This window comes from Cervus canadensis, chromosome 1 (assembly GCF_019320065.1).
Source record: "Cervus canadensis isolate Bull #8, Minnesota chromosome 1, ASM1932006v1, whole genome shotgun sequence".
Taxonomy (NCBI): domain Eukaryota; kingdom Metazoa; phylum Chordata; class Mammalia; order Artiodactyla; family Cervidae; genus Cervus; species Cervus canadensis.
The window spans coordinates 14605402-14631173 of record NC_057386.1 but is presented as its reverse complement, the minus strand read 5'-3'; the positions used below and the strand labels follow the sequence as shown (position 1 = coordinate 14631173).

Sequence of the window (25772 nt, the reverse complement as noted above, 5' to 3'; positions counted from 1 at the left end):
GTTTTACAGATCAGGAAATTAGGACTAAGAGAGGTTAAATGCCCAAATTACACAGACATGGGACTTCCTTCGCGGTTCAGCTGTTAAGACTCCCTGCTTCCACTGCAGGAGGAGCAGGTTCAATCCCTGGTGGGGAACTTAGATCTCACATGCTGTGTGACATGGCCAAAAAATTTAAAAAAACACAAAACAACAACGAATAACTGAAGTTACACAGGCAAGTAATAGAGGACTGATTAGGTCTATTCCAAAGCCTGTGCTCTAGAAGCTGTAAGTGATAACAGAGAAACTTAGGGAGAAGCCTCAAGACTGAGTGTAAAGATGTGATGATTGAAAAGGCATCATCTGATTTGACAACGCTGACCAGATGCTAAATGGTATAGAAAGGAAAATTTATTTACGTTATCAATCTTTCTTCTTCCCCTATTTTTGTCACTGGTTTTCTAAACTTCTTCCATGTCTGGGATTACAACTATAAACACTGCATTTGGGTCACAACACCTCTAAGAAATCTAGTTAAAGGGCAAACAGTTTTAACCAGTTCAACACTTTATCTTATGGCTGAATAGGCTCCTGGCTTGAGGCAGATAATCAGAAAAGATTTGGTTTCTTTAACTTTCAGGGACAAGACACAGTGTTGGCGAATCTCTAAAGAAAAGCATAGATCAGTCAATGAAAAAGTGTCTTAATGCCACAAAAACATACTGGAATTCGGTTCTACCCCAACAAATGTTACAATAAGAAAGGAATCAATTGGCACGTCTTTTCCTCTTTGGGAAGAAGTTCGAAGATAGTAGAATACCTTAACAGAAGGCTGGGCAGAGAAGTTGGTTCCCCATTTCCTGAAAACTTCAACAATTTTATTTAACCACTCCCCTTCCCTCGAGCTCACTTCCCTACCCCCATCCCGCATCTCCACCCCAAGGTGCTGTGGGCACTTAAGCATTTTGGAAAACAAGACAATTAGAAGCTCTATTTAGGCTGATTCAGGGAATACCCGAGCTCTGTCCTTACGAGGGCTTGACCTACTGCTGCTTGTCCCGCCTGGGAAGAGATGCGGATGCGGGGGGGCGCAAATGGGGTGCGGGGAGAGAATATGCCTCCTCTTCGCTACATCAGGACAAACTGTCACCTGGGCCCCAGGTTTCCCACCTGGAAATCAGGGGGTAAGGGGAGAGGGAAAGCAGGCGCTCGCCTCTTCCGCCCGGCAACTCCGCTGCGGTGTCTCCGGGCCAGGCCCAAGCCTATTCTCTTCTCGGGCTACAGCCCCTCATTGCGTGAATCGAGAAGGATTCGGGTGCAAAGGGGGCCCGCGGAGGACGAGGGAGGCGAAAGGTGGCCGCTCTGATGAAGGCCCGCCCCTGAGGAGATGGAATCGGCGTCAAGGCGAGGAGGAACTGATCCCCGGAGCGCACCAGGCGGCCCCGCCAGCCCGGTACCTGGTCCTGGAGTTAGCAGTCCCGGCCCAGTCTCAGCTCCGCCTCTTTGGTTTAAGGCCGTGCTGCAGCCAGGCCGGTTGCTGGGAGGGAGGTACGCAACGTGCCATGCGCAGTAGAGGGACGCGGGAAGGGCTGGTAGAGGAGAGCTCCGCCCCGCCCCGCCCCCGGCCGCCGGGGCCCGGGCGCGGCCAGTGGGGAAGCTCCGCCCCGCCCCGGCCCCCTCAACCAGGGAGAGGCTAGTGGAGAAGCAGCGTGGTTCCCGCGTCTCCTCGAGTGCGGTGGGGTTTTTCTTAGCAGCTACATTGCACAGAGCGATTCTCCGGTTCTGAATCACCTGTTTACGCCCAGCGCAAACCTGAGGGCATTCGGTCTCCAACAGATGGGACCTGTGTCCCCGCGCGTGGAAGCCAGAGACCTAGCTTGTCCTTGATGTGTTCTTCGGGGTCTGAAAAGGGCTCTGTGAGCCTCAGTCCCGGAAGCAGGAAGGAAGTGGGGTGATTTCAATAATGAAGAGTCAAGGGGACTAGAGGAAGGCAAACCAACGCTGGCTGCTGACTTGGCTACTTTTGGGGGGTTCTTTTTCCTTTCCGGTGGTAGGACTTTAGTTGAAAAATCAGTCTCGCACTTTTCTTTGAAGATATCTTGAACGCCCCTCACTTTGGCCTCTCGGGCACCAGACTGACAAGCTACAAAGGGGAAACCCACCCTTTCTCTGTGCCGCCTTCTAAAAAGGGAGGAAAACAGCTCAACTATCCTTCCTGCCCCTCTCAGGATCTTTTGTCCTGAATCCTTCCGTACCCACGACTTTGACACATGTACTGTTTGCAGAAACCCGTTAAGTTTGCCTTTCTGGGGAGGCTAGCCTCAGCCAAGGGATGCAGGGCTTGAGAAATGATGGAGCAAGACTTCCGTGAGCCTGCGTTTTTTTCAGTGACTTGCTCGGCTCACGGAGGCGGGGGTGGGGGTGGGTTGGATCCAAAATTGGATCTACACCATTCAATAATGAACACTAGCCCTTCCTGGCTAAGATCCTTGACACAGATTTATACAGGTTTAACTTCCAAGATGGGTGAGTTCAGCTACATTGAAACAGGGACTGATGGATTTTGATGCCTAAAGTCAATGTGAACTCTTTCCAGTGCATCTCAAGATCTTATTGAATTTTACACACATCACTCTGATTTGTTGCTTTAGCGTTCCCAAGCAGTATTCTCACTATTCTCTCATTATCAAATAAGATCCTTACCCAGCAACGAACTTGGTAAATTGACAAAGCAAGATAGTAGCAGAAAGTGAAGTAAAATCCTTGTGATGTTCTTTGGAAAAGATCATTTTCCCATGTGGTCTTTGGAAATAAGAGTACTGGAGGAGTCAGTGCCTGAAAAGATGCCAAATTTAATGCAGCTACCAGGATAGGGAATTTAAACAAAGAAATACTTCCCATCTGATACCCAGCCCTGTAGCTATGTCATTTTCTAGCTGGATGTCAGTTGGTCAAGGGGGCTAAAAGATCTCACCATCTTCACGACTGCCCACAAAAGCTAGTTTGAAAATCTTTGGGCTAGACTGTTTAAAGGAGCAAATTTCCTTGCAGAAAGTTCTCCTAAATCTAGACAACTTAGAAAACTGGTGTAATGCAAGGCCCTATTTTGAGTTTACAAACTCAGTGTCTTCTTGCTTTGCTTTTGACTTATGAGTTCTGGGGTGCACAAGCTCCATTATGCTTCTCATTTATGTATAATAAGGGGTAGGACTCTTCAAGATTTCTGGAGCCTTCTGAAATTTGCTTGAAGCCTAGAGGAATGGAGATGGACTGATGAGCACTGAGTGCACTGCCCTCTTCAAGATAGCACATAAATTAACTGTGGGAACAGTAAAACTAATTGCCTAGAATACTTGGCTGACAGCTGGAAATGCTTATGATGTGTAGTTTAACAAGTTGAGCAGGATTATTTAATTTATAGAGCATTTTATATGTCAAAGCACTTTATGTGTGCTAAATTGCTTCAGTCGTGTCTGACTCTTTGTGACCCTACGGATTGTAGCCTGCTAGGCTCCTCTGTCCCTAGGATTCTCCAGGCAAGAATACTGGAGTGGGTTTCCATGCCTTCCTCCAGACCAAGGGATCAAACCTGCGTCTCTTGTGTCTCCTGCATTGGCAGAAGGGTTTCTTTACCACTAGTGCCACCTGGGAAGTCCTGAGTACTTTATACCTATGATCTAATATGATCCTCTGAACAGGCGTTTCAGAAAGGTGAGTAGATGATGCCCACTTACAGATGAGGAAAGAGACTTGTCACAGCACTATGACAGCACCTGGGTCGCAACCCATGAACCCAGGGCTCTTTCCTGAAGCAGGAAACTGGCTTCAATTCTAGCTTTGCTTCAACCTTGGAAAGTAATATAAGTACATGCAAGAAAAAGGCAAAAGCTATTTAAGCATTTAGGTTGAAAATGTGATAGGAAAGCAAAGTTGATACAACAAATAACCTAAAGACTTACATGGTACTAAATACTTTAAAAGGCCTGGGTGTCTTTTAAAGAAATAAAAGTTATGCTATTTGGAAAAGCAAATAGGTGGAATTAAAGAGGACAATTAATTTTAAAAGATGAAAATAAAACCTCGTAATATCCATTGAAAGCAATACAGTAACAGACATGAAGTTCTTCCTTTTAGGGGGAAAAAAAACACATAAAACTTTTTTTCTGCAATTTGTATCACTTCTCAGGTCACAGGTGAGATGATGACATTCAACTTGCACAAAGATAAAACCATCACACTTATCCAAACGCAAACAAATCTTTGGCCCATCACCAAATTCCAGAAACTAAGAAAAGCAGTATTTTTCACTATTGTTTTAGCATTCTGTAGTAGAAGCCACTCTTACGAGTTTAACTGTCTCCTCTCTCTTACCTCTTTTCAAATCATTTAAAATGAGGAGAGGCCAGAACTGAAAGAAAAAAAAGCTGGAATGATAAAATACAGTATTTTGCCCCTTGCACCAAAACCAATTGTCCCATTAAAAAAAAAAAAGTTTCACACTGGTGCCTGACAAGGAAAGGTTCTATCATTAAGGAAACAGGATTATAAACTACCCACCCCCACCCCAATACTGTCATGTTCTGTGTAGATACACACGTTATATCTATAACTTAAGAGAACTCTGAAAGGATCTGCTTGGTTTCCACGGAGAGAAAGAAAAGCAAAACAGAATAAAGCAAAAATACAGCACTAGGAGAGTAAACCTAGATGATACACTTTTATAGTGCTATCATTTACAGGAGAATTTTGCACATATTACCTCTTAGTGTTGACCTACATGTGAGGCAGGTAGAGAAAATAATTACTATCCTTACCTTGTAGAAGGAAGAATGAGACTCAAAGAGGTTAGTGACTTACCCAAAGTCAAAGGATTAGTAACTGGTTTTGCTGGCACTAAAAACCAAGTCTTTATCTTCCAGTCCAGCACTTGTTGTGGTACTGCTAAATGCCCAGGCAATGCAGACAAGACTGGAGGGCTTAGTGGTTTTCTAACATGTGACAGTCAACAACATTTTCCTTTCTTTGTCCCCTCAGTCACAGGAGAGACAATGGTGTCTTAACTTTAGTGGGGGACTTTGAGGGAGAAGCCTATTAATAGGGCTATAAAAATAGAAAACATTCTATAAACAGCTGGTGGGATTTACCAGAGGGGTCCAGTGGTTAGGACTCCACGCTTTTGCTGCCAAGGGCATGGGTCTGATTCTCAGTTGGGGAACTAAGATCCTGCAAACCGTGTGGCAAGGCCAAGAAACAAAAACAAACTCCAAAACCAAAACCTGCTAACAGTTATAGGGAAGCCTGGTGTGCTGCAGTCCATGGGATCACAAAGAGCTGGACACGATTTAGCAACTAAACAACAGAAGGATTATTGTCAACGCCAGCTCTTTTGAGGGAAAAGCATTTCAGTGCTTACTTTTACTGAACACGAAGGACATTCCTATGGGCTTACACTCTTGTAGGGAAACCCCAGAAAAGTAAAGGCGGCACTCTGAGACTTTTGTCAATTAGTTTAATATACGTCCATAGGTAGTTCATATTAATGCTTAAATTACAAAATTAGCTGCCATGGTCCAAATGTGTGGGATTTTAAGAAAGCTTTTATTAATCAAAAGATAGCTAAGCATATCAACTTTGATTTCTAAAATGCAGGTCAAGTGTTTGTAAAACAAGGCTAATTTGAGAAATATATAGCATTAAAGTAATTCAACTTTATTTTATTTTTGTTATCTTTAATAACTTAATTTCATGAACTGTTAAAAAAAATATTATATTTGCTTCTCCCAGCTTACACATTTCTGCACTGACCTGGAGAAAAACCCATGTGGAGAGTTTCCATGCAGTTACAAAGGCAGCAGCACATGCTGTTTTCACAGCAACTTGTTATTGCCTCGGAACACACTGGCACATAAAGCACCAACAAAAAATACCCACCCACCCCTCTCCCACAAAAAACCCAACCCTTTCCCAGCCCCAGCAAAAATTACCTGGTACAAGCAGTGACTTAAAAAAATGCTTTCTTAGTAGGAAGCATTTATAAAATGCAGAGATCTGAACAAGCTAAGTGCTCGTGCAGAACAGATGGGCCTCTCCCCCAAGAGTTCCTTCCTCAAGAGGCAGGAAGAACTCTCTATAGTTTAGGAAAGCTCATGTTAAAAAGTATATTTATGCATATTCATGGCTACTTCTTTGAAGAAATATACCCAGCCTCAACTGTGGAAGAGATAAAAGCAGGAGAAGCATAGGGACACAGCCATAACAGAGTACAGAGCTTCTCCATGAACATCCGACAGGCTGCAGCAACCAAGGAGAACGTTTGTTGACTTCACGCAGACCACTGACCTCACCTAGGTGAAGCAGGTAATTTTTCATGCATTTGTTACTCAAGAAAACATACAGCCACTTAAAATACAGCATTCACATTGTCATGAGCTCATTGTATCAGGTAAGGAGAAAACCGTGCTCTTATCTTCCTATCCCTAGAAGTTTCCGTTACATGTAAGTATCCTAAAGCCTACAGATACCCTATGATACTGTCATAAGCACCTCCCACCTATAAACATATACTGAACTAGACTGTTGAGTCCCTGAAATTTCAATACCACATACAGTGTTCTAAATTTTATTTTTTTCACAAGTTTAATGTAGACACAGAAGAGAACACCAAGAAATGTTTATTGTGTAATTCCAATTGTTATTTGTGGAATTGCGGTTTAGAGTCAATCTTCATGGCCATTTCAACTGCCTAGCTTAAACAAAAAAGCAACAATTCTAATTATATATCTATAAATTTCATGATATTTCTTCAAATATCAAGCACTAAAAGTACTGATGATTCATGTTATAATTTTTTAAATATTTTAAAACTACACAGATTTCATATATCATTCCTTTTATAAAATAATCAAAATAATTTGATTATCTGGAAGAAAATGACTGAAACAGACTCCTTCCAATGTATCTATAACCTCTGTAAAACTCCAAGCCAAAACAGAACAGGTGATGAAACAAGGATTTCTCAGTCGCTGGGAAACTTTAAGATGAGAAATGAACTGGTAGCTTTTGTTTCCCGTGAATTTTGAACTTAAAGGTGGCATTAGGACTTAGCTCTCTGGGATGGCTACTACATGGCTTTCACTTTGATTTGTTTCATCTTCATTTGCTTCTTCTCCAATTTCTTTTGCTCACGCCTCAAAGCAGCTTCCTAAAAAGAAAGAGGGAATCCAAACTAAGATTTAAGTACTTGTTAAAAAAAAACATCAGAACTGAATAACATTTCAGAAGATGGTTATAAGAATTGCTAATACGCATGTTGGTTAATGAAAATTAACTTGAAGTAAAGTGAAAGTGAAGTTGCTCAGTCGTGTCTGACTCTTTGTGACCCCACGGACTGACTATAGCCCACCAGGCCCCTCCGTCCATGGGCTTTTCCAGGCAAGAATACTAGAGTGGGTTGCCATTTCCTTGAAGTAAAAGTAACTAAAATCTCTAGAGTGAAATTAGACAGTACACTTATGCAGACTTTGTTACATAAGAAAAATCAGAGATTTTTCCCAAATATAAGAAACAGTAGCCCAACTTTCATCATAACGTATGTATCTGCAAAAGCTTTGTATTTCAGTTCAGAAAATCTTAAGATCTTGTTTGATCAGGTTATTAATTATAAATCTCTTCTTATTGGCATAGCCTTTACACCGGAGCCCAACACATTTCAATCCATAATGTCTGATTGAGAATTTTTATCATATTTTTATTTAGGAATTAGGAGTATGCTTGAGCGTATGCTCAGTCACTTCAGTCGTGTCCGACTCTTTGTGACCCCATGGACTGTAGCCTGCCAGGCTCCTCTGTCCATGAGATTTCCTAGGCAAGAATACTGGAGTGTGTTGCCATGCCCTTCTCCAGGGGATCTTCCTGACCCAGGGATTGAACCCATGTCTCTTGAGTCTCCTGCATTGGCAAGTAGGCTCTTTACCACTAGTGCCACCTGGGAAGCCCCAATATCTGGGTATATGTTTCTCTATATTTTTCAAATTAAATATGTAACAAAACAAAACAAGCAAAGCTCCAGCAGCAGTGGCAAAAAAGTCAAGATCACATGTATATATGAGCCATTCAAGTCAGAAACTCATTATAGGATTTTTTTTGGTGGGGGGAGAGGGGGGCAAGTCCTTTCCCATTTAATTCATTGGATCTTCTCACAAGATACCTAGGCCTAGATATTGCAAAGTGGTGGTTCTAAAAAAAGACATGGTTTATACCTACAAGCAACTTACAATCTGACTTAAGTTCTGGGCCCCCTTTTATCTTAAGCCTATTATAGTTTCAGACCCTAGAAATATTTGGAGAACTTTTTTTTTCATAGAAAAATGAAAGGCATTATCTATTAATGAGTCCATGTAGATTCTTCTTGTGTATCTATTAAAAAGCCAATTATATTTATAAAGAAGATTGCACAAACACAGAGCAATATTTTCAGGGGAAAAATACCCACCAACTAAACCAAACCAAATCAAACAGAAAATGGTAAGAAAAGATAGGATGAGAGGAGGCCTGTGCTATTCTGGTCACTTCACTCGATGGCATGCCTCTTACTGGCAGCTCAAGTACCACACGAGGGCTCGCTTTTTCTTGGCAGCTTGCCTCCTCTACTTCCAAGTATTTTCTTCAATCCTTGAGGTTATTCTCATTAAAAGTCACATTTCCCAGGACTCTGTTTTTCTCATTTTTTGACTAGCCATTTACAAGGTTTAAAATTTTACAGCTGGACTATGGCATCTTACTTCACAAAATATGAGAACATGCTAATGTTTGAAACACAACATACTACAACCTAAAAACAGACATTTCTCCAAAGAGGACATACAGATGGCCAACAAACACATGAAAAGATGCTCAACATCACTCATTATTAGAGAAATGCAAATCAAAACTACAGTGAAGTATCACCTCACACTGGTCAAAATGGCTATCATGAAAAAATCTACAAACAATAAATGCTGGAGAGGGTGTGGAGAAAAGGGAACCCTCACATACTATTGATAGGAATGTAGATTGATACAGTCACTATGGAGAACAGTATGGAGATTCTTTAAAAATCTAGGAATAAAACCACCACATGACCCAGCAATCCCACTCCTGGGCATATACCCTGAGAAAACCATAACTGAAAAAAAAAATATGTACCCCAGTGTTCACTACAGCAGTATTTACAATAGCTAGTACATGGAAGCAACCTAGATGTCCATTAACAGATGAATGGATAAAGAAATTATGGTACATATATACAATGGACTATTACTCAGCCATAAGAAGGAAAGCATTTGAGTCAGTTCTAGTGAGGTACATGAACCTAGGGCCTGTTATACAGAGAGAAGTCAGAAAAAACAAAATTTCATATATTAACACACATATATGGAATCTAGAAATATAGTGCTGACAAGCCTATTTTCAGGGCTGGAATAGAGCCACAGACAGAGACAGCAGGCTTGGGACACAGCGGGGTAAGGGGGGGCGGCCAGGTGAGTAGCACAGAAACACGTACACTGTCGTACGTAGAACAGACAGCTAGCGGGAAGCTGCTGTGTAACATAGGGAGCTGAAGCGGGGACTCGGCGACATCCTGGAGGGGTGGGATGGGGTGAGGGAGGCTCCGGAGGGAGGGGACACATGTATACTTCTGGCTGATTCATGCTGTTGTGTGGAAGAAACCAACATGATGTTGTAAAACAATGATCCTCCAATTAAACATAAATTAAAAAAAAATCCTAAAACAAAAGCAACAAGTAACTTTTGAGGTTCTAGCTGTGTACAAAATAGAAAACAAAATACAAATAAAAAATATTAGAATTCTCTAATCTATAATCAAAATAGAAATTTTACAAAACAAGTTTATTTGGACCACAGGTGCATGTGTCAGCTTCTATTAAAATTCCTAATTTCTTTCTACCTCAGTACATGTTTGGCCTGAAAGATGATAGTGGAACTTTCAGAAAGGCCTTGTGCTGGGAACAGAATAATTCATATCATTCACCAGGATCAAGACTCAATCTGACATGGTTTGAACAGGGAAGATTATTCCTCCTTTTTTTTTATAGTGATAACTGTCCCAAATGCTAAGAAAATGCTAAGCTTTTAGCCTGTGCACATGCCTACACAGAATTACATTTAACAGCCAATATGGCGCCAACAGGCATCCCCTTATAAGTGTAAGAAAAGTCTGTCTTACCTCCAGCCTGCGCTGCTTCTCAGGATCCTCCTCATTCATGATTCGCTCCTTCTCGGCTCTCTTCTTCTCCTCCCGCCGAGACTGGGCTGCTTCCTGTCTCTGCACATGTGTCAGCTTCAAGAAGTTCTCCTCCACTCGAGCTCGGTTCTTGTCTGCTTTTTGTTTGCCCTTTCCCCAGGAAACAAAGCAATTCATCAGAAATCCATTTCAGTCCAGCAGAAACAAAAGTCCAGTATTCTTTCATAAAACCACTCCCACCGAGCAGTTTCAAGCCAGCAAGCAAAGATAAAATCACTGAAGTAAGCAAAAGATGACCCCCTCCTCCCCGCTGCCCCTCAACAGGGGGAGGGGAACAACAAAAAGAGGCTCCAACTTATAATAAAAATAAAGTCTTACTTCTCTGTTGAGTCGGAACTTTTTGGCTTTATCAATAGAATAAATCACCATGTTCATCAGGGGTAGTAAAGCCTCCATATCCTTTGGGTAAGTGTTACCTGAGCCAGGCACTGGAAAACAAAACCATTTTCTTATTGAGTTAATGGCAGCATTCAGACTTCTGGTATTAACTTTTTATTTTTACATTAATAGGCTCCTTTCTCCAAGTTTCTTAGACAGCTAAAATGCAGCAGCAAATAGAAATTAAAATATATACAAGGATCTCTTATTGAAGAAACCTAATACCAAGATGCTGGCATGGGCTTAGTTTTAATGTAGTTTTTTTATTCCTATCTTTTAGAAAGAAGCCATACTCTCCTTAAAAGCACCTCACAGAAAACAAAGAACTCAGGAAGCAGAACACTTACCATTAAATGTAAACAATAGTGTCCTCTTAGTGTCAGGCAGCTTTAAAGGCTGACCCTCCCTGTCATAAAAGAAAAGGCTATTTAGAAAGAATTTAAGAGAGAGACTTTCCATGCACATAAGTCACACAATTCACTTAGATGAACAGATACCTGCAAATAATCAGCACAGTATTTGTCTTGGCATCCCCAAGTCAAATACAATCTCAGAGACCGAAGGAGCTTTACAGGTCATCTGGTCCTCTCGTCTATCTGATGGATGCATTCCCAAGTGATCTTTATCCTATCCTTGAGCACCTCCAGTGATGTCCCCTCCAGGCAGGATATATTTCATCTCACCTGGGGAGCCAGAAATGAGCCTATATTTAAGTATGAGGCCCATATTTCAAAACCTTTTAATTTTGGTGGATTTTTTAAGTTTTCTTTCCAACTCTTTATCCGTCTTCCTATAATGAAGGCTATTGTTTTTGAGTCGAGATCAGAATAAATTTAGAAATAATCTACTGTAGCATATAATACTTCAGTTCTGACTCACCAAAGATTCCTCTTGTAATCTTTGACTTTCAACCTTCCATACCCTCACCCCATATAAGATGCTCCATGAATCCGCAATGTGATACTTTGCCCACAGTATTATAACTCAGCTGAGCAAGGTAAGGATGATGTAATGCTATCTAGAGGCATAAGCAATTTTAATTATCTTGGTGATTTTGACACAAAACTAAAATCCAAACTGGCTTTTTTAACTGTACTCAACTCCACAGTCCTTGGCCAAAAATTGAGGTCAGAACCAATTCTACAACAAGGGTAAACTTAAATGTGCTCTCCTGAGACCGGGTGTGAAATCAAACAACAAATTTAAGTCCTAAATATGTATGTCTGAACAATGTTTTTATAAAGCCAGAAACTTTACAAGCATTAAGGGTATCTGATAATATACTAGCAAGAATATATTCACCCAACCATTAAAGAAGGAAGCCAGAAAAGGCCATGAATTACAAAATGCTTACATTTGCAATCTATCAAACACAAGTCAGACATCACAGATTCACATCATAAATTTAAAAAAAAAGACCCTAGACTATAAAAGACATAGATTACTAGTTGTACTTTCTTAGTACCAGCCAGTCTGTGAGATTCTCCTTTACCTCACTGAGGGGGTGATGCATACATGCAGTGACACATGCAAACAGAGGGGGCTTATTTGATTGTTTCCCATAGGTTTTCAATTACCTTCACGACGCATGCAGTCAAAGCAAAGGAAAACTCATTTGGGAAGGGTAATTGCAGAAGCACCTTGCAGGTATTTCAACACAGAAAGCTAGTGAAGAAAACTGATCAATATTTTTATCTCATACGTACTCTTGCATAATTTTTGGACCAGAGAACTGGTCTGAAAAATGAATGGATTCAATCTTGTCAGCATAGTGTGTAAGAAAGTGAAGCATCTGAAATAAAGAAAATTATTTTTTTAAAGTAGGTTTGATGCAACTCCCTTTTTTCATAAAGATACTCATTCTTTAATCTTCCTTACTTTTGCACAATGTCATGAAGCCTAAAGCTTTACAATGAAACTAGTACCTTTTTTAGTCACACCAATGATCAAAAATCTTACCTACTGAGTAGCTGAAAATTTATCCAAAATAATGTTCAAAATACAAATGAAAAAAGCAACCATACCCCACCTCCCAAAAAAACAAAGAAAGAAAAATACGAATGAAAGCATGAACATAAAATCTAAATAAACTGTTTTCAGGGATTCTTCACCACCATATTACCCAGAACTTACATTTAGAACTGTCTTTCAGCTATCTTATATTTTATCTTACACTATCTTATACTATCTTTTTTTTTTTTCATCTTATACTATTTTATATGATAGTAAGATGTGCTGCTACCATATACAACCAAGAGAAAAAAAATATAGTTTATTTCTTTATTTATTTGGCTGTGTCAAGTCTTAATTGTTACATGTAGGATCTTTAGTTCTGGCGTCTGGGATCCAGTTCCCTGGCCAGGGATTGAAGTCAGGCCCCCTGGGGACTGGGAGCACAAAGTCTTAGCCATTGGACCACCAGGGAAATCCCTATACTCATTTTCTATTCTAACTGAAACTTAAAAAAAAAAAAAGGTACTAAATGACATGGTGATAAGGATTAAAGTTGTAGTCCTTTTCCAAAAAGCCTAAATGCCATTAGCAATCCTAGGGACAACTGATTCTTGGTTTAGAGAGAACTTCTTGGCTAATAAAATTGCCTTTTTGACAAGTGAGTCTAGTGTTTAAGGAAGGTATTTTAATGCTTGTGTGGAAAACGAAGATAAAATGATTAATTTGTACAGTGGAACTTTCAGGGAGAAGGCCCTATATATGGCCAAGGTCTGCAAATGTATGTTTCTATTGTCTTTACCTTTGTGTCCATCATTCCATCTGTGACTTCTCCCATCTCTGACAGGATGGCCAAGGAGTCAGGCAGTCCATACTTCGCTCCTGACTTAGGTTTGTCACTACAAAACTCACTCTAGAGGAAAAAGTGGTTGAAAGTAAGACATGATATTTTATTATGCACAGGAACTTCTTAAGAGAATAGGTACTGACCTGTTTCAAAGTGATATAACTGTTCAAGTTATATAATTATCTTATGTCCTGAAGTTGAACTTTTATGTAATAAAGAGACACAGTTTCTACATATTATTTGAGTTAGAAGAACCTGACATACCAGATCCTGCATCTCTTTCTGTAGTCGCACCAAGGCTTTCCGAGTGCCAACAGCAAACACGTAGGTATCCATGTCTTCATCATTCATAGTTACTTTTATTTGCTTAAAAAAAAAAAACAAAAAAAAACCTCACCTATTAGGTTCTATGATAGGCAGGTTTCTAAGACAGCCTCCAAGATTGCTGCCGACTGCCACATCCTCCCCTTGAATATGAGCAGGACTTGGGAATGTGGTATTATTGCTCCCATGATACTGTGTTACTTGGTAGATGGTTCCTAATCAGCTGACTCTGAGTTAATCAAAAGGGACACCGCCCCCCACCCCCAGGTGGACTGACATAACCAAGGGAGTCCTCAGAAGGGACTGGGCCCTACTTGAAGAAAGACTCAAAGTGTGAAGGGCAATGGGGCGGGGGGCAGGGAGGGGTGGGAGCCGGACCACACGGCAAGTGCCTGAGAATGGCCTCCAGGAGCCGAATTCTGCCAAAGCCTGAATGGCCCTGGGAAGAGGGGCCTAAGCTCCAGAGGCATGGAAGCTCTGTGCATCACCCCACTCCCAGACCTTGCCCCACACCTCTCTTCCATTTGGCTGTTTCTGAACTTCATCCTTTAGAATAAGCTGGTAAGTGTAAAGTGTTTTACTGAGTTCTGTGAGCTATTCCAGCAAATTATTGACTCTGAGGGGAGGGCTGTGGGAACTTTATAGATTTATAGCTGGGCAATCAGATGTCTGGTGGCCTGATACCTGCAACTGGCATCTGAAGTGTGGGCAATCTTGTGGGTCTGGCACTAACTCCAGGTAGACAGTATCAGAACTGAACTGAATTACCGGCCACCCCGCTGGCATCTGGAGAGTCAGAGAACTGGTTGCTAGCACCGGAAACACTCCAGAAGCAAGTTAAACAGTTTTTAATACTCTACACTGGACCAGAGAGATAAAGTTATAAGCCTGAAGAGTCTGGTATGATAAAACAGGGTCCCGTTTCTTTTATTAACTCTTTATTTGAAAGCTCAAGTCAAAATTTACCAGTATATATGAGGATGAAGGAAATGTTAATGGAGGGAGATATGGCAAAGACCTGAGGAGATGGCAGCTGCTAAAGAAAAGGTTTTCTACCCTTTGATCACTGAGGGGAAACTACACAAAGTAACACCCTGAGCAGAACCCTCCTGATAACAGGGCTTAAAAATATAAAGAACTTCATGTTTGCTGAGGTTATTTATCATTGCAGGGAGAAAAATAAAAAAACAAAAAACAACAAAAAAAGGTAAAATGCTGCCTGGCTCAGAGGAAAAGCAAAGATTAAATCTACCTCAGGAAATAACTAAAAGTGATTAACACAACACAGTAAAGAATAATTTCTACGAAAAAGATGCTGAAGATGCAGCAAAACTTCCTCCGTTGAGTTTTAATTGATGAGACTCTAAAAATGAGTGGATTAAATCATCTGCGGCCATATTAGAAAAATTATATAAACAAACAGGTTTGCAACAACAAAAAAAGAGAGCTTTTAAATAACAATTGAGTTTAAGTCCAATAAAAATATACAAAATATTGTATATTACTGATACAGCCCTTATTAACCAGATATTATTTGTAGCTCCTGGGTCACCCCCGCACCCCTAGTTGCAGCTGCACATTGAGTGGAACATGATCTGTCTAAACAGAAAAGGTTCCATTTTGGAGGGGACAAGGGACATGAGTTTTCACAAAGTCCAAGTATAATCCAGGCAAGAAATGGAACAAGCTCTAAGATGTGAAGAAGCCAATCTGTACAGAGAAGACCAGGGGACGAATACCTACCACTTGATCACTCACTGGCCTCATCATCCGGGCCAGGACATTCAGTAAGTCCTGCCTCTTGAGGAACTAGAAAACAAGAAAAAAGAAACCCAAGAGAACAATCACAACTTCTACTTGCTATAAGGAAAAGACCTTAGGAGGGAACTCACATGCTTCATAAAATACACGCTACATTAGCCAGTCAGTAAAAAGACAATATTTATAGTTATTTGCTTGCACCATCTTAGCTCCCTGACCAGGGACTGAACCCAGGCCCCCTGCAGTGGAAGCACGGAGCCCTAACCACTGGACCACCAGCTAATTCCCCAAAGATGACTTTTAGATCTCACTTTAAGTCAAGCATGAAGAAACCAAGACACTGAACTTACAGGCTATGAGAACACGCTGGAAAAAATGATAGGAATACATACACTGCACCGGAAGTTCCCCACTTACCCTCAGCTGGATAAGCATCCCCTCACAGCACACCCGGCCAGAACACCACAGGTTGTAAATGTGCTCATTCTCCTGGTTCAGCTTTCCTGTGCTGGTGGCTTCCTTGTTGGTTCCATCATCCCCTGGGGGTAAAACCACTTACCATGATCCGCTGGAAATGTTGGGCCTAGTCACCACACTCTCTTCTACTCTGACCCCAACATGACGGTAACTTTAGGTGAGCAATACTTTGCTATCTTATAGAACTCTCCTCTACACATAGATTACAAGAGATGGGCATTATTCCTTTTACTTCTTATTGTCGCCATTAAAAAATTATGGATTCGAGCCATTACTTGTGTGTCCTTATCAATTAATGACATCCAGCTTGGAGTATAAATATCTCAAGAATAGGTACAAAATGGAACAAAGTCAATTTAAATGTCTGTCCATAGTTTTTTAAAAAAAAAACCAAAAACAAAACCTATGTACTGAATAAAAAATATCATTAATGCTAACCAGTCAGCACTCTCTCATTGTGTCTCCTTTCAGTTAACTTTATCCAAGTTTGCTTTTTCAGCAGCAAAATAAAAACGGTATTAAGAGTTGTATTTTAGAGCTAGTGTGTGTTAAACTGTTACTCAGTCATGTCCGACTCTGTGACCCAATGGACTGTAGCCCACCAGGCTCCTCTGTCCACGGAGTTCTCCAGGCAAGAATACTGGAGTGGGTTGCCATTTCCTTCTCCAATTTTAATAACTCAAAAAAGCTCACATTCTAGTCATTTCCTCTCTTCATTTAATTCATTAAGTGTACCAAAAAATGTGTCCAACCTTACAAGGTAAAGCAGACCAATACACCAACTAAAAACACACCAGAGGAAGTGAAGTGCTTTATTTTTCCTAATTTCCAGGTCAAAAAGTACTGAAAGACTATACTATTGTGGATAGCATGGATTTTGGAAGTAGGTTGACTAGGTTCTAATATATCATGGTTGCAACTGAATAGCTTAGACAAGTTTTAACATCTCTGGACTTCAGTTTCCTCTTTAGGAAAACAGAAACTATATCCAACTGACAATTTTGTTCTAAAGATTGAATAAGAAACAATGTATGCAAAGCACTCAGGAAACATAGTAAACAGTCCCACTAAAGAGCAGAAGAGATGGATACTTGCTTACTATCAAAGGGAAATAGAGTGTTTAAAGCCAAACAGAGGTCAAAGTGGATGAGGCCACCTTACCCCTACACCACACAATGACAGGGCCTCCTCTAAGGTACTCCAGGGTACACCTCTACATGCATGCATGCATGCTAAGTACACCTCTGCAGTGGATCTCAAACCAAAGTGCCTAAAACCTGAAGGAATTCTGAAGGACTTCTAAAAGACGAATTGAAAGCATTTCACAAGCTACCAAAAATGTCAAAACTCTTTGCTGTTGGCTGGATTTTTATCAACTTTTGATAACACTGATTACCTCACTTTTATCTGAAGCTTCATAGCAAATGATGAATAATGAAAGATGAGAAAGCTATTTCATAAATGCAATGTATTCATTATGCAAAATCTAACAAAAAAAGGATCCTTGAGAGAGGAAGAAAAGCATCCTCTTCGCAGTGCAGGAAAGCAGTTAGATGCTGATACTGAGAGCAATAAGCAGTTCTTAGCACGCAGTTTTGAAGCAGGTGGCTAGACCTGTATTAGCTTAACTTACCTACTAAGGTAAAGTTGCTCTCCAAAAGCTCCCTGTGAGTGTTAAACCAGGCCTGAGCAAGGCGACTGTTTTTATTCTTCCCGATGATATAATTCATGATGTACGCGAGCAGACCAGTCACCATCAGAATCTCCAGATAATAACTCTCCCAGCTGTTCTGGAGGTGTGCAGGAACCTGGGGAAGGACAGTTGTTCCATTCAATGTCGCCTGAGGCTTTGGAGGACAAAGTTAACTCATGGGATGAAGGAGAAGGAGAATATCCATACATGGAAGTGGATACTTTAGATAACTGTCACTGAATATGGTTATACTTTGAAAAATAGGCCCATTTCAGTGTTTTAGGTCATTTTTGTAAAAGATTCTTTAAGGAAATCTGAGGATAATCAAACAGAATGAAAAGCTGGAAACCCCTCTGTATTTATCTTGATTCTGAGCCCCATTCCCTAAATAAACCCAAAGTCTATCCTCTTCATTCCTTGGTAAATAAAACGAGGAAGGCTAAAATAAAAACATAGGGGTTTCTTCTCTATGTGCACAGTGTTATCAGAGGAACTGATGTCAAACTCTTTCACCACTCCCAGAATTATATCAACGCCCAGGATTACATCAGCTGCATGTCACTAATTATATTTCTGAGATTAATGACAGGAAGATACTTTGTTTGTCACTTTGGGATTCAAAATCTATATACCTACATCAACAATTGTTATTGGGTCTTTACTTTTGCTAGAAGAAGTATCTGGTTTGTCTTCATAACCTTCAAATTCTTCATCATCATATGGTTCACTCTCCGTATCTCCCTCCTACAAAAACGAGGCACAATCTGTTTCCCCCATAAATATCACGAGCAATTTTATCTCATTTTTACAGGCAACATTTGTAGAGGAAAAGAGAACATGAAAACAGCAAGCACAGGACACAGAGATATGACATATTTTAAACAAATGACAACTCTCCATGAATTTGAACCCTGGGTTCTAAATGACACAAATTCCACCCCTCCACACACAAATACACATCTAGCCCACTCCTTCCCCCATCCAGGCTTTCCATAGAGGAGAAAAATACAATTTATTCTTTGTTGAATATAAAAGGTGGCAAGGAACCACAAACATTTAGAAGAGCTCCACCTGCTGAATAAAAACAAACATACCAAAGAGTAAAGGTCTCCCTACGTGCTAGTTACACCATGTCCCATGCTTCCAATTTCCCGAGAAATCAGTGAAAAAGCAGCTTTACCTGGGTATCTGCATCTTCAAAGTCTCCTTCTTGGCTTTCATCCTGCCCTTCCAACTCCACAGTAGTCTCATCTTCATCATCTTCAGTGGTGATCACCCGTTGAGGAGATTCAGTGACAGAATCTTCTGCGACATCCTCAAATTCAGCAAAGTCATTATCATCATACTCTACGATGTCTTCCTCATCCTCAAAATCATCAAACTTGGCTTCAGAGACACTCCCAAATATCAAAAGGACAACACAGAAAGCACGGAAGCCTTTCATTGCACCTTAAAAATGAGTAAAAAAAAAAAAAGACAAAACCAAAAAACCCTAAATGGACAGCTTTTCTACATATACTGATCACATTTTGTAAAGAGTTAAATCTAAGATCCTCCCACTTTTCTTATTGAATACTACTCATTTCAGATAGCATTATATAAACAACAATAAGGTAGGCTCAAGAGGCCTGGGTTCTAGTCTGGGCTCTCCCACTAGTTATCTGTAAAATCTTGGACAAGTCACTTAATTCCTTTAGGTTGGGTTTCCATTTATACTGTGTATTCAGGAAGCATTTTTTTGAGTGCTTATAAAAAGTTTTATATAGAAACTGGAAAGAGGAATAATAAAAGAATGAGATGCAACTATTTATTAGTTGTAATAAAAATAATATGTAAATAGAAAAGCTCTTCAGCATTAAATCAACTTTATATGTGCAAATCATCATCACCATCAAAGCAAATGTTTAAGACACAAAGCGCTACACACTTTCCTAAAGGCTTTACAAAGAGCAACTAATTTAATCCTCTCAACAACCCTCTGAAGGAAATAGCTTTATTAACAGGCATGTTAATTTCATATAATGAAATCTGACTGGCAAGAAAAATGTGCCAAATGATATGAAAATATGAAGGATAATGAAATCATCTTACCAAATGTGTGAGGTTTTACAAAAAAGGGGAGTGCATGTGAGGCAGAGTTTGAATAGTAGTTAGATTTCAATCACCAAATCTATTTAGGCTGTATTTCTAGTCCTCTCTTTTTATGTAAATACCAGCCCTACATCACCAAATGTCTAACAGACATGTCCATTTTGATGCCTTACAAACTTTTTCTGTATAGTATAGTAAATATCAGGTAGTACATATCATGGGCTTTGTGGGCCAATTACCTATCTCTGTTGCATATTCTTCTTTAATTAAAAAAAAAAAACTTTAAAAATGCAAAAACAATTCTTCGTTTGCAGACTGTACAGACAGCCTGTCTCTCAGGCTGCATTCTGACCCTGTCCAAAAGTCATCTCAAAATCAACAGGTACCTGAATTTCTCTATTTTGATATTAGTATCAATCCCATATTTCTAGTTCTTACTTGTTGAAAAGAGCAAGACACCTATTTCTCATCTTCTTTTCCCTTTGAAATCTAACCAATCACCAAATTCTGGTGTTTCCTTCTTGGATTCCCAAAGCCACCATGATAACCCAAGTTATCACCACCTACTCAAGAAACACAGTATTATCCTAAATGGTCTTCCCTGTCTCAACTCTCTCCCTACTTCTCTCTAAAAACTACCATTCTTCTTCTCAGACATGACTATTGTTTTATAAGGATTCAATAACCAACAAAGGCTAACCAGTTCCTGTAGAATAACATAAAAACCCCTCTGGCTTTCACTACTTTTCATAAAACGCTCCTACCAAAGCAAATCAAACATACTGTCAACAAGCACATCACTGTTTCAGATGCTATGCCAAGAGAATCTAGCTTTAAGGATATGTGTTACAGCATGATAGGAAAAATCTGAAACTGGTTAAACCATGCATATATACAAATACAAGCTTACTTTTTGTTCATTAATGAATGAAGTTAGAACCCAACCCATGTTGTTTTAGAAGCAAATACTCAAACAAAAAGGTCTGGAAGGTTACACATACATCCACATATAAATAGTAGTTATTATGTATGATAGGAATATGGGCATTCTGCATGATTTTTCTAATTTTTCTAAGATGTTTTTGTAATAAAATTCTTTACAAAATAAAAGGATAGTTCTCACACTCAAGAAAAGGCACTGTAATGTGAGGAACAGCTATAGCACAGAGGCAGGAAGCAGCACATTTTAGAAGTCTGGAATGATAGAACATTGGGTTTGCAGACCCAAATGGGATCTGCACAGGCCAGATCAAGATGACGTTGCTGTTGAGTGGCTAAGTTGTGTCTGACTCTCTTGCGACCCCATGGACTGTAGTACACCAGGCTTCTCCCTCCATGGGATTTCCCAGGCAAGAATACTGGAGTGGGTTGTCATTCCCTTTTCCAGGGGATCTTCTAAGCTGGGGAATGAACCTGAGTCTCTCGTGTTGGCAGGCCAATTCTTTACCACTGAGCCACCAGGAAAGCCCAAAAACATGATGGTTCTTATTTAAATACCACACTAAGACGTGTGGATAATGAGAATCAACTAAAGGATTTAAGTACCAGAGTGCCACGATCATATCTGCAATTTAACCCTGACAGCTCATACACAGGTGAATCAGAGAAGGGCACCTGAGGTGGGAAAAACTGGAAGTGGCTAAGATAGATGGAAGATAAAACACGACTGAACCGGCAGTGGTATTGGGAATGAACAGGAAAATAGATTTGACAGGTATTTAAAAATTGTATTTGTCAACATAAAGGGACTGAACATAAAGAATGTGGGAAAGGAAGATCTTGGGTGATTCCAAGTTTTGGCTTGATTAACAGCTGGACAAAGTCGTCCTTAAGACAAAGAACAACAAAGGAGGGGAAAAAAATTGGGGGGAAGACAATAAATTAAATTTAGTACCGGCTGAAAGGTTTGGAGTATTTTCAAGCAATATGTTAGATGATTAACATTTATCTCTTAATTTTCACAATCCCAAAAGGTATTGTAACTTATTCTACAAAAAAAGAAAAGGAAGCAGTTTGAAATATATGCCTGGAATTCAGGATATGAGCCTAAGTTGGAAATAAGATGGTGCGAGAATAGATCAGATTCCCAGGGAGTATGAAGAGTTAGATTTAAAAAAAAAACAAAAAAACACGCCAAAACATCTTGAAACAAATTACAAGTTAAGAGGTGGGCGTAGTAGGGAGAATTCCAATGCAAAACTAAGGAATGGATGGACAAAAAGAGACTTTGGTTCAAGTGCTATCATATTACAGATGCCAAAGGAGAAACACATCTCTAAGGAAACAGAGGTTGGTTTCAACTGCAGCAGAAAGTTCAAGTAAAATATGGACCCAAAATTTCCAAATGTCAATGAGGACGTCGTGATTGGCAGCTGCAAGGAAGTGGTGCAGGATGCAGGCAGCTAAGCACTAAGAGTGAACGGGTGGCAAAAGGGAGTACAGACTAATCTCTCAAGGTGCTCTGGCATCATGAATATTCTGTATCTCATATTTACAACACCATAAATTCATAAAGGAAATTGGTTCAATATCAAAGGCTATTTATTGCCCAATATCCTCCAACTCATGGCTGCTCAAGCAATAGTCTTAGAATCGGACGAAGTTCATAAATTTTGAAAGGCACAAATGATTTGAGAAATGCCACGAAGGATACGTCAATATTCTATCCTTTCCAACATTTGATCTTTGAGGTTAGTACGATGGGCTTCCCTGGTGGCTCGGTGGTAAAGAATCCATCTGCCAATGCAGGAGACATGGGTTCAATCCCTGATCCAGGAAGGTCCCACATGCCTTGGCGTAATTAAGCTAGTGCAGCACCACTATTGAGCCTGTGATGAAAGACTGGGAACTGCAACTACTGAAGCCCACAGGTCCTAGAGCCTGTGCTTGGCAACAAGAGAAGCCACCGCAATGAGAAGCCCAGGCACCACAACCAGAGACAAGCCCTCCCAGTATCGAAGACCCAGCAGAGTCAAAAATAAACTAACAAATAAAATTAAAAGCAGAACAAAACATCAGCTCTACCACTTGCCAGCTGTATGATCTTGGGCTAATTAAACTTAAGTCCCTGTTTCCCAGGTACAAAAAAGGGATGTCCATTCACTCCATGCCTCGTAGGGCTACAGTGGATGCGACAGGAGATAGGTGCTTGGCACATGTAAGGCCCGCAATAAATAGCAGTTCCTGTTACTTCCTTCCACTGTGCCTTATGAACACCCTGTAAGATGTAAAAATACTTCATCTTTAGTATTCCCTTATAGATCCGTGTTTGAAACTTTTTCAAATAGAGAAGCAAATACAGGTGAACATTGGCACAGTAAGCCTGACTGCCTGCCTGCCAAAAGGTCTGTGAATTTCCACTTAGAATGTTTAGACCAGAAGCACTTCTAAGATAACTCAGCACTGTAACAGAGCCCCTTTAAGAGTATTTAGGTTAAAATTATCCAAGCCATCTGTGCCTTGGCCTTCAGTCTCAGAAGTCTCTCTGCAGGCACCTGTCAACTCATTTCTCAAATGCACAAACCCTGCTGGAGAGGCAGACCCAAGACTCCCTGGACAGGGCACAGTGGCACTGACAAGTTCTGTCTGATTTCTTCTCCTAGCTTATTTGGCAGTCTCAGCGGTTGGTTTAGTCGCCAAGTCGTCTCCGACTGTTTGCAACCCCATGGAATGTAGCGCCAGGCCCCTCTGCCCATGGGATTTCCCAGGCAAGAATACTGGAGTGGGCTGTGGTTGGGTCAGGACTTAAAAACGAAAGATGAGTATTAAGTGTGGAAATCATTCCTTGTTGGCATTTTAGAGTGGGTCTTTCTGACAATGGCCAGACCCTAAAGCTTGGGAGATCATGGAGACAATTCCAGCCTGTCTCCTTCCACACGCTGGATAAAAATGTCTTATGTTGGAAACCTGCAGAGAAGATTCACCACCGAGGTTGCTGCTTCTGTTAAACCAGCTGGGTCTAGTCTCTTCCCCAACACGGAGAATCAGTTCTCTGCTCCATTATTCCTGCTGCACGCTCCAACTTTGCTCTGCGGGTTGGCATTTGCTCAGAGTTCTGGAAGTTGCCCAAAACCGTTAAAGTCACCCCGAACAGCACTCCCAACAGAAAACAGGGACAAAGTTTGGTATGTTCTTAAGAAAATCGGGAAAGGCGAGAAGGCGCGGGGATCGAAGCATGTCATCAAAAAGCTGGACTTAGGGGTTGGACTGGGAATAGGGACCCGGGTAGGCCACGCAACTCAGCGTCACCGCTCGGCCCGGCCCGGCCCCACCGACCAGCGCGTCACGGCCCGCGCCCTACCTGCACCGGGGGCTAGAACCCGGCCCACTGCTCCTGCGGCAGCCGCCTCTATCCCGCCTGCCTCCGGTCCCGGCCACCGCCTGCCGGGTCACCGCGATTTCACTGCCCCGACGCCTCTAGGATACAGCCTGACCAGGCAGCTCGGTCACGCCGCGCCACTCTTCACGTAGCCTCCGCCAACCGTTACGTAGAATGCGTGAGGCTGGCCCGCGCCTGCGCGCGGCGCGGGGCCGGGACACAGCCCTGGGGACTGCGCGAGACCGCCTGCTCCCCCGCCCAGCTGAGGCGAGGTGGGGCGGCCGGGAGAATTACGTAAGCACCGCCCCTGGGCCGGAGCTGCCGGCGCCTATCCCAGTGCTCTCCGCTAGGGTTCAGTCTAATTGTCATCACGCTGAACCCGTGCTCCGGAAGTTAAAAGTCACCATGCTCTACGAGACCACGTGTCCAGGGGCACGCGGAGAAATGTCGCCCAGGTCGTATTTGCTAAGGAGCAGAGTTTAGGGAATCGGCAATTTCATGTGAATGTGTTTTCCACTCGAGCCCCTTTTGGGGGATTTTTTTTTTTGGCGGTTCCCTGCCACTACTATTTTCTTCACTCCCAGACCCACTCCCTATACGGGCCATAAACACTCCTCATTCAGCAGCAATGGCTGTAAGGCTCTGAGGCGTTTGTGAGGTATCCGGGAGCCTTAAGGCCCAGAGCCCGCGGCGCCTTCCGGGAGCCGTAGACCAGGCTCCGCCCTTCGGCCCGCGCTCTCCGCACTGCGCATGTCCGGTTTTGTTCCCCTCCCCCCTCCGTCAGCAACGGGCCAAGAGGCGGTGGCGGCGGCGGCAGCGAAGGGGGCGGAGAGGGAGGAGCGCGGCGGGACGGGGCCTGGACCGCGCGTACTGCGGGCCGTGAGGTTCTCTCCGCGTCGGCGGTAGCAACAGCTGCCTCTGCAGCCAGAGTAGCAGGTTTGCGCGAGGTGGGTCTGGACGCGGGGCCGTAACCCCTTGGGGGCACCGCAGGCAACTGCGGGGCCTAGTGAGGGCCAGGGAACCGCGGCCTCTCTTAACAAAGAGTCGGCGGAGCTTCCAGGAAGCCGAGGCGCAGGGGCCCGGGGAGGGGTAGGAGTGCGGGACTGAAGACTCGAGGAGCCTTTCGAAGCCTCGTCGCCCGCCCGCTTCTCCCACAACTCTTAATGAGGCCCAGTTGGCGGCTTTCCGGAGGCGGCGCTCGCCTGTCCGGGAAGGGATTTGCAGGGTGCTGGGCTCCGGGAGGCATCGGCACGGGGAGGATTCTGACCCGAGCCAGCAGCAGTTAGCAGATGCTAGTCTCCAGATCGGGGGACCTGCCAGGCCAAAGTTGCCAAATCTGAAGACAGTGAAAGGCATAGTCAGTGATCTTTGTGTAGCTTTGAGTGTATCTCTGACTAGCATCAGCCTCCTCACTAAACTTTCTGCGGCCTGCTCAAGAGCCTTTCTGATGTGGGTAAATAATTTATATGGAGTTACAAGCTTACGCACCAATAATATAAGGAAGAACAATCATACCAGTCGAGAGTTCGGGGGAATCGTAGCTTTCTTATCATCTTGGCGGAAGCTTTGCCCCCTCACCCCTTTGGACGGTCATTCAGATTCCTCTGGCTTCCCATACATTTTGGTGTTTTTGTGTGTGTGTGTGTGT

General features: G+C 42.0%; 3 protein-coding genes across 17 annotated transcripts in view; 1 reads left to right on the top strand and 2 right to left on the bottom strand.

The window, feature by feature from the left end:
- The window catches only part of STRADA (STE20 related adaptor alpha), a 28275-nt gene extending 26671 nt beyond the window's left edge, over positions 1–1604 (bottom strand). For 5 of the 15 annotated variants that reach the window (XM_043465019.1, XM_043465071.1, XM_043465036.1 and 2 more), the window contains exon 1: positions 1196–1433. The gene's annotated coding sequence lies outside the window, so the exon portion shown is untranslated. The other 10 variants (XM_043465063.1, XM_043465026.1, XM_043465092.1 and 7 more) reach the window with 5 other exon arrangements.
- Positions 1605–6587: 4983 nt separating this feature from the next.
- On the bottom strand, positions 6588–24405 carry CCDC47 (coiled-coil domain containing 47). Its single transcript, XM_043464938.1, has 13 exons — positions 24107–24405; positions 18896–19164; positions 18352–18459; positions 17656–17830; positions 15963–16084; positions 15528–15593; positions 13725–13826; positions 13416–13526; positions 12370–12455; positions 11011–11069; positions 10604–10713; positions 10208–10375; positions 6588–7183 (listed from the first exon to the last, which is right to left on the bottom strand). Exons 2-13 carry the CDS (start codon positions 19157–19159, stop codon positions 7103–7105), a joined length of 1452 nt encoding a protein of 483 aa, XP_043320873.1. The 5' UTR covers positions 19160–19164; positions 24107–24405; the 3' UTR covers positions 6588–7102.
- Positions 24406–24897: 492 nt separating this feature from the next.
- DDX42 (DEAD-box helicase 42) overlaps positions 24898–25772 on the top strand; it is a 35037-nt gene continuing 34162 nt past the window's right edge. Inside the window, exon 1 of the mRNA XM_043464848.1 lies at positions 24898–25071. The gene's annotated coding sequence lies outside the window, so the exon portion shown is untranslated. The remainder of the gene's footprint in view (positions 25072–25772) is intronic.

Bases quoted from the DNA above. Each gene is read 5' to 3' on its own strand.
- CCDC47 (XM_043464938.1), bottom strand. From the start codon at position 19,159: ATGAAAGGCTTCCGTGCTTTCTGTGTTGTCCTTTTGATATTTGGGAGT. The intron at 11,070-12,369 runs GTACGTATGAGA...CTTTTATGACAG, and splicing joins GGTCCAAAAATTATGCAAGA to GGAGGGTCAGCCTTTAAAGC. The intron at 7,184-10,207 runs GTAAGACAGACT...CTTTCTTTTTAG, and splicing joins AGAAGCAGCGCAGGCTGGAG to GAAGCTGCTTTGAGGCGTGA.